This window comes from Cylas formicarius, unplaced genomic scaffold, assembly GCF_029955315.1.
Source record: "Cylas formicarius isolate icCylForm1 unplaced genomic scaffold, icCylForm1.1 PGA_scaffold_8__14_contigs__length_24414737, whole genome shotgun sequence".
NCBI classification, from domain to species: domain Eukaryota; kingdom Metazoa; phylum Arthropoda; class Insecta; order Coleoptera; family Brentidae; genus Cylas; species Cylas formicarius.
Genome location: NW_026844361.1, coordinates 11305319 through 11322266, shown reverse-complemented (window position 1 = coordinate 11322266; position 16948 = coordinate 11305319). Strand labels below are relative to the sequence as shown.

Genomic DNA, 16948 nt, shown 5'->3' with positions numbered 1-16948 from the left:
AATCGTTCAAATGTATTGCTTAACGATCAATTAGATTTAAATACCTCTCCATTATTGAACTTAAATTCTCACAACATTTATTACGATTTTATTGTCATTTTTCGGTATATATAGTAGCAGGTAGTTTGTAAGTATTACATTTAATAAAGACACGGTGTTGTCGAAACAATTGTCATGTGAATATCTTGTTAAATGGATTTTCATCAAGTAAAAGCCACCTCAGTTTTTTTTTGCTTGTTTTAATTAATTAGTTAATTCTCGGATTAGGCAAGCAAGGAATATCTCTTAAATTTCACATTAAAATACGTCTTTCACGGACAAATACCTAGATACTTCGGAATTTTACTTTTCATAATATTATTATGAGACTTTCTTATTGGTTTTACAACTGTCCTCTTTATTAGTTTCCGCTTAGTTGATCCACGACGTACTCACAGCAAAACTTTTTCTTCGATGCGAATTGCGGGAAAATCATATTCGGACACAGAAAAGATGCGAAACAAATCGAATCGTCTAGCGGTAGGCCACCAACAATACACCGAAATATCGCGCGCGAATATTAATTCCGTGGCACTTTCCAAAGCCGACTACGGGCGCCATTCACTTTTCATCGTGTCGCATATCTGAAAAGAAAAAAAGAATACAGTTATGTTATTAACAAATCGACCATTTTTAACATGGTGAGAAAAATAAGGTAATGATACAAATGAGCATTCTTATTTTAGAAAATTCTATTGGTGGCTATTTCTAACTAATTAATTTTATAGATAAAGCAGTTTAGATCGGCAAATGTATTGAAAAGCAAAACTTCCCGTTAATTTTGGAATATTAACGAGATATTTAAGGAATACTGATGATTTTTCTCCAGAATTAAAACATCGCGATGGTTTTGGCTGAAGAAAATGATTCCTTAACGAAAAACCACAGAAATCATCCCGTAGTTTCTCACTACAGAATTCCACATGTAATTTACATTCAAATTTTTCCATATACAGTGTGTCCCACCCTTGTGAAATCTTTGTTTATGAATCGGTTTTGATAACCTTTTTTTGTCGGATAGATCTCTGAAAAATGCCCTAAAACCTTGTTTTGCTTATTGCTTCAACTTTTGCACTCTTGGAAATAATATAAAAATTTCCTATTTTTGCGAATTTGTCAAAAACGAGTGGGCTAAGTGTGTTACATCATTGTAATCGGAATAAAATATTCTATTAAATACATATACAACATACAGGGCGTTACGTTTAAAAAAATATGATGTAGGCTTATATGTTAGCAAATTTATAGCCTAAAGTCATGGCCTGCTAGGACTAATTTAAGATGTCAAATATCGAGAACGGCTATTAGGGACTTCTTTAAGAATTAAATGTCAACGAATTCTTATTGAGGATTACATATAAACTAACTATACTAATTTCCATGAAGTTCGCTTAAGCACTACTCCTGTAAAATGTTCGTTTGTGGCTGAATTTTAATCATTCTTTTTTGCTGGATAGATCTTAATAAACTAAAGAGAAATGAAACTGTTTTTTCGTATAGTGTCGACCAAAGCAATGACTAACTGACACAGTTTTTTGAATATCCCAAGTTCTTAATATTAAAAAATATATATATTGTAAATCTTGTAAATAGAAACTATTTATTTCACAAATAATGATAAAAAAAGACTTTTTTAGAGACATTTATTTTTTACTATCATCTAAAAATAATAATATAATAAAATTAATAAATCTTAGTATTCGAAAGGTTAATGCAAACAAAATTAAAATATAAGTTTGCGAGTGAATTTGACTGACTTCTAAGTGGCAAACTTGGTTTTACAAATGGAACAGTATGCCGAAGTTCTGTTATTTTCATTATTAAATAAGAATTAAAAATCCCATTTAATTTAAAGAATACAGGGTTTTAACGTCGGTTAAGTTCATATCCAATCCAAGCGAGCCGATCACGGTATTTCGAGCACCCTGTATTCGAACTTCATGGAAATTAGTTGAGTTTGGTTTTATGTAGTCCTGAATAAGAATTCGTTGATACTTTATTATTAAAGAAATTCCCAACAGCACTTCTTTGATATTTCAGGCTGATGTAATAAGAAACAAGGTGCGTTTTTGAGAGATCTATCCAAAAAATACATTTGATAAAGACACGGTGTTGTCGAAACAATTGTCATGTTAAAATATATAATTTTGTGAAAATCTGAACTTTTAGTTCTTATTTACTTTTGATAAATGGATTTTCATCAAGTAAAAGCAAGATCAAACAAGGGTGTACAGTTCCTAAAAGTTTTTTAAAAAGAAAATATGGTATAAATGAAATATAAGAAGCAGAAAAAAGATGCCCTGGAAAAGTGACAAAGATGACGCATCGCCGAATTAGGATTGACAACTAAATTTAATATAGCATGTATTTTAAATAGCCGGATAACTAGATAGACTGGGGGTTCAGTGGTTTTATATCAAACCGTATTATTTTATCAAAAACTAAACTTTCTTTATTTTTTGGTTAAAGAATTGATAAGTTTTGTCGAGGTTTAAAAACAATTTCCTGCTGATGGTTAATTCGGTATGTTTAGAACTAAAAAAAAATAGTTCTGATTAGTTTCGGTTTTAATATAAATTGATTTCTGTTATTCCAAAGTCCTGAAAATGAAAATTATGCGTTTCCACAGAAAAATGTTTGTTTTTATTCGTTTGTAAAGGCTTGTCTAAAGGAAAAATATTTTTTTATATAATTTTTTTTATAAACCTTCCTTTTTCTCTAGAAATTTTCTTAAGAAAATAGAAATTACTTTTCCCTGCGGGATAATTCATAATGTTTACAATTGGAAAAGAAAGAAAAAAAAAACAATTTTTTTATATAACCTTTGTTTTTTAGTCTGGAAAATTCCTTTAAAAAAATGAGAAAATTATTGTTTCTTCGGAATAATTTATTAAATTTAGAAAATGTTTATTTTTATGTTTGCAAGAGCAAAAATATTTTTTTATTTTGTTTTTATAACGTGGGTTTTTATATAAAATGGTTCACAAATAACAAATGCTTTTTCCCCGAAAAACACGTTGCGGTTGGTTTCTGCGCGTTTCAAATGACATTTTCGACTAATTTTTCACCGAAACTTGTTTTTGGAGACGAACGTAACCAGAAACTCAACTCGTTTAACATCGCATTAACGGTATCGGGTAAAAGTTAAAAAATAAAATTTATTGCACGCAAAAGCGATCAAGTGTGCGGTGCACCCGAACCGCACAAGTGTCACAAGATGACGAAAGCAGCGACGTTCAATTTTTTATGCGCCGCAAATTTGATTTATCTATGGTATGCGGTGCAGAAATGCATGTATTAAGTTTAATTTCCGTGGCTAGATGAGCGTGTATAATGTTCCACAATGTTCCAAGGCAAAAAACGAATTTAATTACGTAAGAACCGACACGCTGGAAAGAAGTTTAATGAAGCAAAAGAGAACTCTAAGAAGATCTGGAAGATTTTAAACGAAATAATGAACACCAAGGAAAGCAACACCAAAAAAATACATCAAATAATTAATGCAACTGGACCACCGACTAAAGACGATAAAGAAATAGCTAAAGAATTTAATATACACTTTTCAAAAATTGGAGAAATACCAATTTTGAAGAAGAAGCAGTTGTGGCTAGCATATTTTTGGAACAACGATGCTAAAAATAAAGGAAACGATTACGATTAAAATATATTTGTGCCCCAGGCATCGATGATATGACAAAAAAAGATCTGCAGGCACTAATCAATATCATTGGACAAAAGATGGTAGAACTTACTAATAAAAAAAAACATTTAAAACATACTTACAAAAATGCACATAGCTTAGAATGGACCTGAGTTATTATTTACAAAAAAAAAACATATAATATCCTAATAAGATAATAACAACGTTTTTTTATAGCTAAAAGGAAAATATATAACGATGATGAAATACCTATAAATTATGAATCCTACACTTGCCACTGACCACATAACAAAAGTTCTAAAGAAATATGACGTCAAAACCGGATTTACCACTTGTCAAAGACAAAATTCCATTTGAGATGTCAGGAGTTTACAGCATTCCATGCATAAGCGGCAAAGAATGATTGGAGAGACCAGACGAAAAATATCAACTCGGCTCAAAGAACGTGAAAGAGTCTTAAGACTAAGACAAACGGCTCCATAAAATTTTATTCTTGACAAATTTTCAAAAATATACAGGGTGCGCAGCAAACTCAGAAAAACTAAAACATTTTTATTTAAGGTTTTCACCTATTGTACAGGGTGTTCCCTATATTCCGTGCTATATAAGAAATGTGTTAAGTGTCTTAAATTTGCAGATATGAACTTCAAATTTATCAGCGAAGTAAAGATCCGTGTCCGCATTTAAACAGTAGAAATTGAGTGCGATCAAATTTCGCGAAGTATTTTTTTTTATTTTTGAAATTTTTCTTTTGGTTATTTTGGCGTCCAGAAAAAATTTATTTCCTTAAAATTAACTCGATCGACAAAATTCTAGAACCAAAAGACGCGATTTATCCGGTACTATAACTTTTATTTTAAGCATTTTTTCTATTATTTTCAAGGTTTTTCGATTATAGACAAAAATATAAAAGACCCTGAAAATTGTTCTTTCCCAGAGTACATTATTTGCCGTAAATCAAAATTTGTAGAATATATGACTAATTGGTTTAAACAGTGTTATAGGCCGCATCAAGGGTTACAATTTTTGTATTTGTATCGCATTCGCTGAGATAAACAAGGACGGCTGCTGGAATTCCATATGTTAGAATATTTATAGTATATAACGTCATATCCGACAAGACCCTTTAACAAAAAGGCGCCGCCTTGTTCTTTTGTCGATTGTCAAATGTATCGGCCTCTCAGGCAAAAAAGACAGAGAGGGCAAGTTGCGGTGAGGAGATATAATTAGGGTCTTATTATGCGATGTTTTTGGGTTTACGATAAGTTAATTAAGACGTAGTTGTCGAACCGAGAGGAATAAATTCGATTATGCATCATTACGTTGTTTTGATTTGATTATCCTTACAAAGCAGCGGTGTGATATTATTCTTATATTCTTATATTTGTTCTCTTTTGGGACAAGGTAAAAATATTGTACGTTATGGGAAAATTTAAATCGAAAACAGTTACAAGTGAAAAGAGTAATAAACGGAAAGAACGTTCATCCTCGTCTTCGGGAAGTGATAGTGACAGTTCGAATTCGAGTTATAGCACTTCCGATAAAAGGTCAAGGAGAAAACGGACAATAAAACGTTTGAGAAAAGAATTAAACGATTTAAAAACCGTCTTTCGCGCGGAAGACGAACTTTTAGTGCTGAAATTTGAGCCAAGTCGGGATGACGTGATGGTGGATAATTGCTTGAGTAAAGTAGATAGTTTGGCAGAACGCTATCAGTGGGACGATGATATTATTCTTCGAATAATTTCGGGACGATTACGAGAGAATCCCGCCCAACGTGTTACAATTGTGGTATTCCGGGTCACATTTCAGTTAACTGCAAAAATATCTTTGGAGAGAAATCAATGCAGAACGAATGAGGCCATATACGAAGTTGAAGACTTACGAGAGGGGTTCAAACGTAGAAGAACTGTTGTAGCCGCAGACCATGGTATCATGTTAAAAAGTGGGTTAGTATACAAAATGAAGAGGATTAATGGCAAACGTTGCCTATAAGCGAACGTCGCTTGTGTTTTGTGTTTTGGCAAATGTTTTCTATAAGCGAACGTCTCTTGTGTTTTGTGTTTTGGCAAACGTTTCCTATAAGCGAACGTCGCTTGTGTTTTGTGTTTTGGCAAATGTTTTCTATAAGCGAACGTAGCTTGTGTTTTGTATTTTGGCAAACGTTGCCTATAAACGAACGTCGCTTGTGTTTTGGCAAACGTTGTCTATAAGTGAACGTCGCTTGTGTTTCGTGTTTTGGCAAACGTTGCCTATAGCCTATAAGCGAAATTCTCTTCTATTATGTATTTTGACAAACGTTGCCTATAAGCGAACGTGGCTTGTGTTTTGTATCTGGGCAAACGTTGCCCATAAGCGAAAGTCGGTTTTGTTTTGTGTTTTGGCAAACGTTGGCTATAAGCGAGAGTCGCTTATATTTTGTGTTTTGGCAAACGTTGCCCATAAGCGAACGTCGCTTGTGTTTTGTGTTTTGACAAATTTGTCCTATAAGCGAACGTCGCTTGTGTTTTGGCAAACGTTTCCTATAGCCTATAAGCGAAAGTATCTTCTAATATGTATTTTGGCAAACGTTGCCTATAAGCGAACGTTGCTTTTGTTTTGTGTTTTGGCAAACGTTGCCTGTAAGGGAGAATCGCTTATATTTTGAATTTTGGAAAACGTTGCCTATAAGCAAGCGTTGCTTATTGTATTCTTTATAAGAGAATGTCGCTCATGTTTAAGATACTCTAGTACCTACTACTGATTATGTTTTTTTTTTATTACATAATGATTAAGACTATAAACCGAGCTAGAATGGTAAAATTAATGTAGTTTTGTAAGATTGAAGTTACGTTTAAATTTTACCATCAGGTCTGAGACAGACCAATAGTCAGGATGGCCGAGTGTTAGAAGATTTATAGTATTACGTCATATCCGACAAGACCCTTTAACAAAAAGGCGCCGCTTTGTTCTTTTGCCGATTGTCAAATGTATCGGCCTCTCAGGCAAAAAAGACAGAGAGGGCAAGTTGCGGTGAGGAGATATATTTTAGGGTCTTATTATGCGATGTTTTTGGGTTTACAAGAAGTTAGTTAAGACGTAGTTGTCGAACCGAGAGGATTAAATTCGATTCTGCTTCATTACGTTGTTTTCATTTGATTATATTTACACATACTCAGCGTCTTCTTGAGTACGGATTACTGGACAAGGAAGAGAAATAATGAATGACTAATGAAAAGAATTAAAAAAGAAAAAGAAGAGGTGGACCAAAGAAAGGACTGGGAAGACTTCGAAGGGTATAGCGGAAATTACTTAAATATAAATTCTTTTTCTCATATTTTGCTTGTAAATTTGGAAGAATCTCCTAATTACAGTTTTCCACACACAACGGATATACCGCTGAAAACCATCGTACATACAAATCGAGTAACTAAACTTGACAAATGAACAATAATCGTATGCTAATCGGTTTTTTAAGGAGCGTGACCACGTATATTATCGTTCTTATAAGTAACGACCTCTGCGGTAGACATTCGATGCATTTAAAATAGATTCTAAGCGATAGAAACGTAATACGAATCGTTAAAAATGCATTTTCGATATGCGTCAAAAATTCATCGTTTGCGACGAAAGAACGAAAAAAAAAGATGCCCCCTAATTACTTAAAATTTCACGTCAAACGCATGAGTCGTTCCGTAATGGTACGAAACGGATTTCGTGTTTAAAGTACGGAACAATATGACACAATAACATGGTTACACAAAAAATTATTGTGATTTCCTTATCGATACGAGTGAAAGTTTTTCGCGTATTTTTACGATATTTATAGAGTGAGGGATTTCGCTTTTTTTGCTATAAATTTGCATCTCACAAGGTCCATTTTTGATCTAAATTTGAAATGTTACGGTTTTTAAGTTTCGATTTTTGTTAACAAGCTAGATGGTAGATCAAAACAAATCCACTTAGGAAAGATTTTGATGTAAAAATTTACTTTATCTTTCAAAAAAAAAGGCTGTTTTATTTCGTTTCTTAATGTGGGAAAGTAATAAAATGTATTGGTATTGTCCGACCAATAATATAGTGCATTTATTGCTTTGACGTATTTTAGAGTACCTTAACCGCAGACTTTGTTCTGCATTAAGTAGTCCGATAGTGGCACAGTAGAAAAAAAAGGGAGGTGATAACACTAACAAGTGTGTACTAAACGTGCCGCCTTCACATGGAATAATTCTTCATGCTGGGTTCAAAAATGATTGATTTAGTGAATTACTTTTGTCTGCTAAAAACTATTCAAAATATCGTCAAATACCGTTATTGTGTTGGATAATGCCTAGTATTATTCAGCCCAAATTAGAAAAAATCCAAATACTTCTTCAAATCAAGAAGAAATTAAAGAATTTCTGTACGAAAATGATTTATATTTTGAAGATAGCCATACGAAAATACAACTTCTGGAATTAGTAAAAATAAAACATTTTAATAAAGACTACAAAATCGATTCGTTAGCACAACAAAACGGACATGATATCTTGAGATCACCCCCGTATCATTGTATATTTAACCCGATTGAGATGATTTTGTCTGAGTTGAAAGAGCTTATAAGAAGAAGTAACACTGCACCAAAATTTAGTGCTAGTAGAATAAACGCAATTCGGCAAAAGGTTGCTAAAATATCAGTACAAAGCGGGTCTAACTGTGAAAAATAAGTAATGAACGAGGAAAATATTTATCGAGTGCGATTAGTGGCGAAGTTGATCATTGAACCAGGTGACGACAGTAGCGATAGTGGCGATTTTTTAAGTGACTGATACTTTATTATTATTATATTTAATATTTTGTATATTAATAATGATACGATGTAGAAATGTAATGAAATAAAACGTAATAAATTGTTAATTTGTACTAATTTTTTTATGTACGCGTTTCAAGAATTGATCGGCGATAAAGTTTGAAAACATACCTATATCCCGCTTGTTAGTGTAGGTAAATAAATTCCTAGAACGGTCCTCCAATGGTCGCCGGTAAGAGTCTGCTCGGCAGGTTTTCGAGTAATAAACATTAGGCAAAGTTAATCTGGAAATCTTGTTCAATATAGGCTAGTCTTGTAGCGGTGGTTTAAAAAAAACAGTCAGATGCTGGTTCGAACAGTTTGAAAGGGCTCTAACAGAAAAATATTTATGTGATTTTATATGTTGACGAACTTTTAGCCGTTAAAATTCGTTTAAAAATTATTTGATTAATACATTTTTGGCGGTTGATTTAAGAGAAATTAAATTATTTTCCCCGATTTGTGTGAGTGTGGCTGTCAACATTTTAAGTTAGTTAATGAATAAAAATAATAAAGAACTGTGGAAATGTATCAAAAGACTTAAATTATATACAGGGAGTTTCTCGTAGGTTACGCTGATTCTGATTGGCGTGATAATACTTGAAGTGACAGAAAAAGTACAACAGGATATTTATTTAAATTATTTGAGAATTGTACTACTACAAAACGTTAAAATTCTGTAGCTACCTCATAAACTGACGTTGAATAAGCCGTTAAATAAGCAATTTGACTTAAAGCAGCAAATGTTAATATTATTATTGTCAAACCAATATATTTTTTGAAGATAACCATGGTTGTATCAGTATTGCTCAGAATCCAACAAGGCATTTTCACAGGCTGATATGCTAACAAAGTCAATCTCGTCACCCAAATACTTGGAATTTAGAACTAAGTCAGGTTTGGGGTTTTCCTAATCCAACCAACCAAATTTGTTATTGTTTCCCAGGTACCCTATTTCGAAATTTTATATTAAGTTTGCGATTAATTTTTTAGGGATGACATTAAGAAAAATTAATTTACTGATTCTTCGGTTTTAAATGTCGCGGCTCAAATGGTTGCTTTGATAGCGTTTTCAAATATGATTGTATATAAAGCGGATAGCTAAAACCTTTCGAGTAGGTTGTTATTAAAAGTCAGAGGAATTAAATATTTCCGCGTATTATTTTACCCCATACCCCTGAATTCAAATTGAAGATAATGGTACTTACATCCGGTCGCCAAAAGCGAAGTCACTCCCGCATAAAATCGAAGAAAGACAAAGAGGTGCCAAAAATAAATCAAACCAGTCGAGAGGCGAACAATAAAGTCTGACCACCTATACGTACGTTCGCAGAAAGTCTGTCACACGTACTGGTCAGCCGAACACTAAAGAGATCGGATTCGTCTGGTGCCGTACTATTCGGCTGACAATACGAAATTAAAAAGGTAAATGTATACTTAAGTCATGTGCGACACAGTCGAATATGCATACAAGATTGGCGCTAAACCATGACGCGTGACGTAGAAATCCGCAACGCACAGTAAACATTTTATGGATATTTAAGAAGTTTTGAATTTATTCAAAGCGATTCTTAAACATTCAATGGCGAGTTCAAACTCCACGTTTCTGACGTGCTGTATCTCTTGCTGGCGCCAGATGATCGATTTCTGCCTCCGGTGAGATCTGCAGAACATGACGTATAGTTTGTCTCAATCTTCATCGCAATAAAACAGCAATAACACTAGAGTCCGGTATGTATTAAAGGAACAGAACATTAACTCAAAGGTTTTAGTATTGCACGACCAAAAATATAGTGCATTTATTGCTTTGACGTTTTAAGTATTTTACAATACATTAACCGCAGACCTCCGCAGAACCGTGGTAAAACCCAACTCGACAGATGTTTATTCTGCATTAAGTAGGCCTTGCTATTGCTGATTCAGATTATTTGGTCTGAGTTGAAAACACATATAAGAAGAAATAACACTGCACGAAAATTTAGTGATTGTGCCATAAACGTAATTCGACAAGAGGTAGCTAAAATATTAGTGTAAAGCTGGTCTAACTGTGAAAAACGAGTAATAAAAGAAGAAAATATTTCGTGGCGCAGTTGATTATTGAACCAGGTGACGACCGTAGCGATAGTGACGATTTTTTAAGTGACTGATACCTTATTATTATTATATTTAACATTTTATATAAACTAACCAAAACTAACCAAAAGTTGCGCCTTTTTGCAACTGAATTTAAAATAACATTTCAAATATTCCTGGATTGCAGTTTTTGGTAGTTTGCGTTATCCGTGACAATAACACGATTTATGTGGACGTGAAACATTATTCGAAAGGGAATTTAATTTGCACTTAAAATATGTGATAATATAAAGGGCGTTCCAGTTGAAAAGTGCAATTTTCAACATTTTCAGCGTTCAAAATATTTTACATACACAGAGCTTATGGAACTAACCAAATTTCGCCGTAAAAGTCTAATATCAAAACTGAAGTGAACTGTTTGTTTTAAAACTATTAAAAAATATGAACCAGCTTCATTAAATGATACACCTTATTTTGTGCTTTTTGGTATATTAGTTTAAATCAACTAAATTACATTTCACTTAAATTAACGAGCCTGTTACAATTTTACTTCTCGCTTTTTTATACACAACTAATAACGTATATTTATTTTTTAAAACATTACAAACCTAACTAACCAAATTTTTAACCTCCAAAAACAAAAGTCACTGAGAGATTATAAAGCTAAGCATACAATTCAGCACATGATATTCTAAATATTACAGGTTACAAGTTTCAAATTAGTAGGTCGCGGTAGCCAGAAAAGGCAGCCACTAATGGGGCTGTTGCGAAATTATTTCGTTAGTCTATTGTAGTACGTGTCTTTGATCGTTGTTTTTCAATAACGCGCGTGTCATCATCGGATAAACAATTGTAACGGCCGAAGCAGGCATACCACCTGACCGATTTTGTACGGGTTATCGTAATTCTATTGTCTCTAAGAAGAAAAACCCATTTAGTAAACTTAAAATTACCGTATTTTAATTATTGATTTCTTTTAAAATCAACCATAATTATTTAACTTATATTTAATTATTTAACAGTTATCCGTAAAATGGAATTTGAGCTTAAACGGTCACTCATCAGCAGTCATTTGCCTGTTGGGATTTTAAAAAAAGAACTGACAGAAGATTAACAGATTTTGTCAAAGAAACGATGAAAAATTGATCAACTTTTTTATAATTTACAAATCTAAAAATTTCAGTGGTCCATGGTTTTGCCTTGGTTTGGCCAACCAAAACAAATTAATTTTATCAGTGTTCGTCACAGACGTCTTCTTTTTTCTGCTATTACGCGGTTAACAAAATCCGTATGTTAACTAGTATCGTTTAACTGCGATAGTTGGTGCGACTCAGATAAAAATTAATCCCGCAACAAGACGCACGTATGAACTTGAGAGCTAGTAAGTGCCGAACGATTAACGTTCACTTGTCGAAAATCTCCAACTTGACGAAGAAATAAATGTTTTAACTATACCAGGACATTTATATAAATATGTCGATTATCTCCAGATGAATAATCGCCATCAATTGACAATTCCTCATTTTCCTACTTCGGTATTTTTTTGATGTATGAGTAATATAGGAATAATCTACTTTTTTGGCCGAATGATCCTAGTAGTCTTGGCCAATAGAAGTAGAAGAAGAACCTACTTTTTTGGGGGAGACGATTTAACGATTGCACATGGCCTTTTGTTCTAGCCCGGTTGCAAAAAAGTTAGAAATTGGTTGAAAAATTGGATCGTTCGTAAAAATTTTGTTTAATACAGCTTGTAATTGAATTGTTAGGGACGTAGTGCCTACAGTTTTGTGAATTAGTGCTTGTTTGGCGTGGATGTTTATAGATTTGTATGATGTATTGCTCGGTTTCCGATTGTCTTATATTCACGCTGGTATCCAGGCTAGATGGATCGGATATCTCGCGTGACATAATTATTTAGAAGTTTGTTTCACGGTATAATTATGTTAATAAACTTAAGAGGATGATGGAATAGTCCAGACCCTTTCTTTACGAAGGCATCCTTTAGGAATTTAGAATTATAGTTACCGCGCAAATTGTCTGAGTTGGAGGACCAAATAACCAGTAAAAAAAACTATTTCCTCCTTGTTTGTAACCTCGTAAAGTTCTCGAACTACGTGAAACTTGAATTTAGATATAAAGGAAAGTTCAACATTTAAAATCACATTTGCGTGTCAATAAAGACAGCATTCGAGAAAAAATAAAAAGTAATATTTTGAAATATTGCAAAAGCTCGATTGTGAGGATGTTAGAAATAAACAACTAGATTTCTTGTTACAGCATACCAGCACAATTACACAATTAGGATCACACTATAGGGTTACTTTCTTAACTCGTCAGCACAAGGTTTCAAAAAATGGTGCAAATAAAATTAAACAAAATTATGTTTATGAAGAATATATTCCCAAATCGATAGTAACACGTAACATAATAAATTGGGACACAACAAAAAAAACTTCCCAGTAACAATCCCGTACTTAATGTTTATTTGCGAAACTCTTTGGTCAATAGGAATACTGCGACAGAAATGCACTCGAAATACAATATGGCACTTTGTGTGTATTAGAAACCTTTCCGTTTGTTACGTATCAAACTTCCAACCCAAGCGTTCAAAATAAAACATATAGCAAACGAAAATTATGAGGTGACTGAAGAGCTTCTCGCTGCGAAGTTTTGTTTAAATTAAAATTATAAACAAGGTTAGTCCTCCCTCTTATTTCAACATATAATTTTGGTTAGTTGAAGCCGGGAATGCTTCAATGACGTAATCAATGTTATTCAAACCACCGACCTCACACCAAATTTTTAAATCGAATGGACTCATCATCAACACAAAAACAACAAATAAAATGACAATTGATTAATAATAGGGGTTAAGTCATTTTGACTCTTTTATTACAAAACAACGAAGAATGATTGGTGACAGACACGTCAGCAAGTTGAGACATTTGAAATTATTTTTTATCTCTGGTCATAAACAATAGGCATGACCTACTTTTAAAATTAATTTTGAGAAATGTATTTATTTTTTTGGATTTATTCGCTCGTTTGTGAGAAAGAATACACTATCACATACTGTTTTTTTTTCTTTAATTCAATGAGACGGCTGCCCAGGTTTTTCCATTTTTCAACGAGTAAATTAATTTTACACGCTCACAACACCCAAGGCTCCCGGTGGAAATCGAACCCACAACCTCCGGCAAGTTCGAGTTGGCAGGTCAACGCCTTATCAACCTAGTCGTCATCCTCAGTCCCTATCACATATTAAGGAAAATATATACATTTTTTTTCACCATAACCTCAATTAGTTCAGAAATTTGAAGATTCTTTGCATGCCGTAAAGTGTGGTCAAGATTATATCTTCTGTGATCTAATTGATACTAATGTGAAGAAACACAGAATTCAAAAAAAATTCAGAAACTATAAACTTTTATGAAAACATTTCATTGTCAGGTTTCGAACAATATGTTACTTTAATCTGGTTGGATAACACTAAGTCGGATTTGTTTATTGACCAAAAATTAAAATGTTCTGCGATTAGAGCGCCATCTGCCGGGTATGCAAACAGAAACGGACAAATCCTATACTTTTGGTTTGTTGTGTTGTGTGTAGTGGTGGATTGGATGGAATGCTGGGTTTTATTGAGCAGCTTTTTTATTCGATATTTAAAAGCATTTAGAGATATCCACCATTCCATACTTTTTTATATTTCATGACTCTTGAAACTTGCAGTTTTTAATTCCCATGCTACTTTAGATTTTTTTTCTTTTAGGGCAAAATTATGACAAAAAACTACAATTAGCACATACAGAAACCACAACAAATTCTGGAAAACCAATTTTATACATCGAATCAAAACTGTGTTTTCCAAGCTCCCGATTACCAAATGGGAAAACGAACTTCGTTTACAAGTAGTTTGTTGCGAGACGTTCCACGAGCCACACTGTTGGATGACAGACAAAAAAAATCTGAGAAGGTACTGCCCGTCCTTAGAATAAACGGCATTTACTAGCTTACGTGGTCTACATAGCAATATCTAAATTCTAGCCACCATATTTTTAAATATATTTCTGAAAAATGCATTGGAAATACACGTGAATACGGACTAGGGTAACCGCTGGTGAGATTCAGACTTGATCCTATCACAACTGTCAATATTGTAAACCTATAATTAAAACCTATCCAAACAGGTACGATAGTTTCATTTGGGTCACTCCGTAATGATAATGGAACCATAACGAAGCAGTATACAAAGCCATTCGAGAGTAGAAAACTAGAAAAAGTGAGATTAGAAACTCTCCTAGAAATTTTCCCAAAAGCATTTTCAACAAATATATCAAAAATAAGGCTGGCTTTTTCTAAAACTCGCGAGAACGCGCTACGTTATTCGACCGCCTTTTTGGCAAAACTGACTTGGCAGAAAACCCAGTCTTCTAAGAATGACGGAACGAAAGCGTTGGAAGTGGTAAAAGTAACGGGAGGCTGAATCTTATTCAGCTGAGACTTGTACATCTCGATGCAGTCAGGGGATGACGTCCCAGTCAACTAAAGAGAAAGAAAAAATAAAAAAACCTCCGATCTCCCGGAGCTTGACCTAACCTATCTGGGTAATATCATGCGGAAACTTACATGGGTCATGAATTTTCCACTTGGCTTCAACACTTTAAAGGACATTTGCAGCACTTTGTTAATAAAAGTCCACAATTCCCCAGACAGACTGTCAGAAATAGGAACGTCTGTCAGATCGCCGAAGACATAGTCGAATTTACGATCCTCCTTGATGTATTGCTCCAGAGATTTCATACAATCACCTACGATTATCTAAAAGCAAAAAAATGTATATGTTGCGTGCGGAAAAAAGTGGAATTACCTTATAGTTGGGTCCGCTGTATTTGTCTAGGACGTTGCCGCATATCGAACGCATGTATTTAGCGCAAGCTCTCATCACAACTTCGTCAATTTCTAACATTACTACTTCCTTGGGCTTCTCTTTTAGTAATTCATACAAGAGCGCCCCGTCTCCGCCTCCCAATATCACAATTTCGGCATCTCTGTAATTTTCCTTGCCCCTCTGCATGAGGGTTTCCGTATAAATCAGATCCGACTCGGCAATATCTAAAACAACCTTTTAAAAAAGGACTAACCTGAATGTTATACGCTTACTCTGCAAGTCATCCAGTACGAGCATGTTGCCTAGGCTCTTGGAGTGTACTATCTGAACTTTTTGGAAAGGCGTCGCCTCTTCAAACACCAAACTGTCGATATCATACTCCAACAACCTTTCATCTGGAAACATATTGAGACGTTACAAAAAAAACTTTACTCATCAATCTCTAAGCATGATAAGCAATATACCAAAAAGCTTACCTGACGTTGGGAAATATCTAATGAACAGACCTCGCTTCAAGGGCATTAAAGACTGCGCCCTCTTTATCTCTAGGACCCTTTCCTTGACTAGTTTTTCTAGCTCATGACATTTCTATAAAACATTAGGTAACATGCAAGCAAAATGATTTGATGAAAAGTTAATAGTAAAGGGTAATCCACATGTCATCGCTCTGGATTGTCCCTTTAATATAAATTGAAAAACAATACAAAAATAGCTTATAAAGGGATTAACATCAATTTCGGAAATGGGGAAAACAAGCAAAAACTTGAAAGTGCGAAAATAAAATGTCACAATAATGGTGCCGAAAAGTTTCGAATATCTACATTTCATTCCCAGAACAAAAGGGGCCCAACAATATATCGAACCTGAACTAGATAAGTAAACGTCTATCGCAGCCCCTCTTTTAACCGGAGGGAACATTTTTGATCTAAACGAATCTAAGGCAATGCTTAGTTTTTGCTCAAATACTTTACTTAGCTGGAAAAAATATATTTTTATTTGTGTTTATATGGGAACAATGTGCTCTCTGGCCAAATAGTTCAATCCTTACCTCGAAGGATAATATCGCTTCCTGTTTGTCACCCTTAAAATAGTCAATATTGACGGTAACTAATCCACTAGTGTAAATCCTTAAATTTAGAAGGATCCCAGGTTCGGCGGTGTAAATCTTCACTGAGCTCCCGTCCAGACTAAAGCAACTAACAGTTTTTAAACCCGATAAAAAATCTCGCAAAACATTTTCTATGTTTGTCGACAAAACCGAAGAATTGTTTTTCACAACATTTGGATCAACCGAAAAATCGAGGAGAATTGTATTTACTGCCATTATTTGCAAATTTGGCTAACCGATTGGTGGATACCTTTTGACTAACACCAATTTAATGTAACCTCACTTTTTAATTCCATTTAATTGAAAATGTCAAATTAAACAGATTACTGCGGATCTGCCAAAAAATAGAAGCAACCAACCCAAATTTATCAG

The 16948-nt window shown here is 33.9% G+C and overlaps 2 protein-coding genes across 4 annotated transcripts in view; both read right to left on the bottom strand.

Moving 5' to 3' along the window:
* The window catches only part of LOC132706802 (scavenger receptor class B member 1), a 96892-nt gene extending 86995 nt beyond the window's left edge, over nucleotides 1-9897 (bottom strand). Inside the window, exons 1-2 of one of the 2 annotated variants that reach the window (XM_060678349.1) lie at nucleotides 9716-9897; nucleotides 436-623 (exon numbers count right to left, since the gene is read on the bottom strand). In XM_060678349.1, coding sequence (XP_060534332.1) covers nucleotides 436-475 — 40 coding nt within the window. In that variant the 5' untranslated portion in view covers nucleotides 476-623; nucleotides 9716-9897. The remainder of the gene's footprint in view (nucleotides 1-435; nucleotides 624-9715) is intronic. The other variant, XM_060678348.1, reaches the window with a different exon arrangement.
* A 2805-nt stretch (nucleotides 9898-12702) lies between these two features.
* On the bottom strand, nucleotides 12703-16940 carry LOC132706366 (spermine synthase). Of its 2 annotated transcripts, none has more exons than XM_060677655.1 (6): nucleotides 16517-16940; nucleotides 16332-16443; nucleotides 15741-15863; nucleotides 15448-15692; nucleotides 15207-15398; nucleotides 12703-15122 (listed from the first exon to the last, which is right to left on the bottom strand). In XM_060677655.1, exons 1-6 carry the CDS (start codon nucleotides 16790-16792, stop codon nucleotides 14961-14963), a joined length of 1110 nt encoding a protein of 369 aa, XP_060533638.1. In that variant the 5' UTR covers nucleotides 16793-16940; the 3' UTR covers nucleotides 12703-14960. The 2 variants fall into 2 exon arrangements, with proteins under 2 accessions (XP_060533638.1, XP_060533637.1); XM_060677654.1 differs by lacking the exon at nucleotides 16332-16443 and adding an exon at nucleotides 15945-16056 and having other exon boundaries at nucleotides 12712-15122.
* Between the last annotated feature and the right edge of the window lie 8 nt (nucleotides 16941-16948).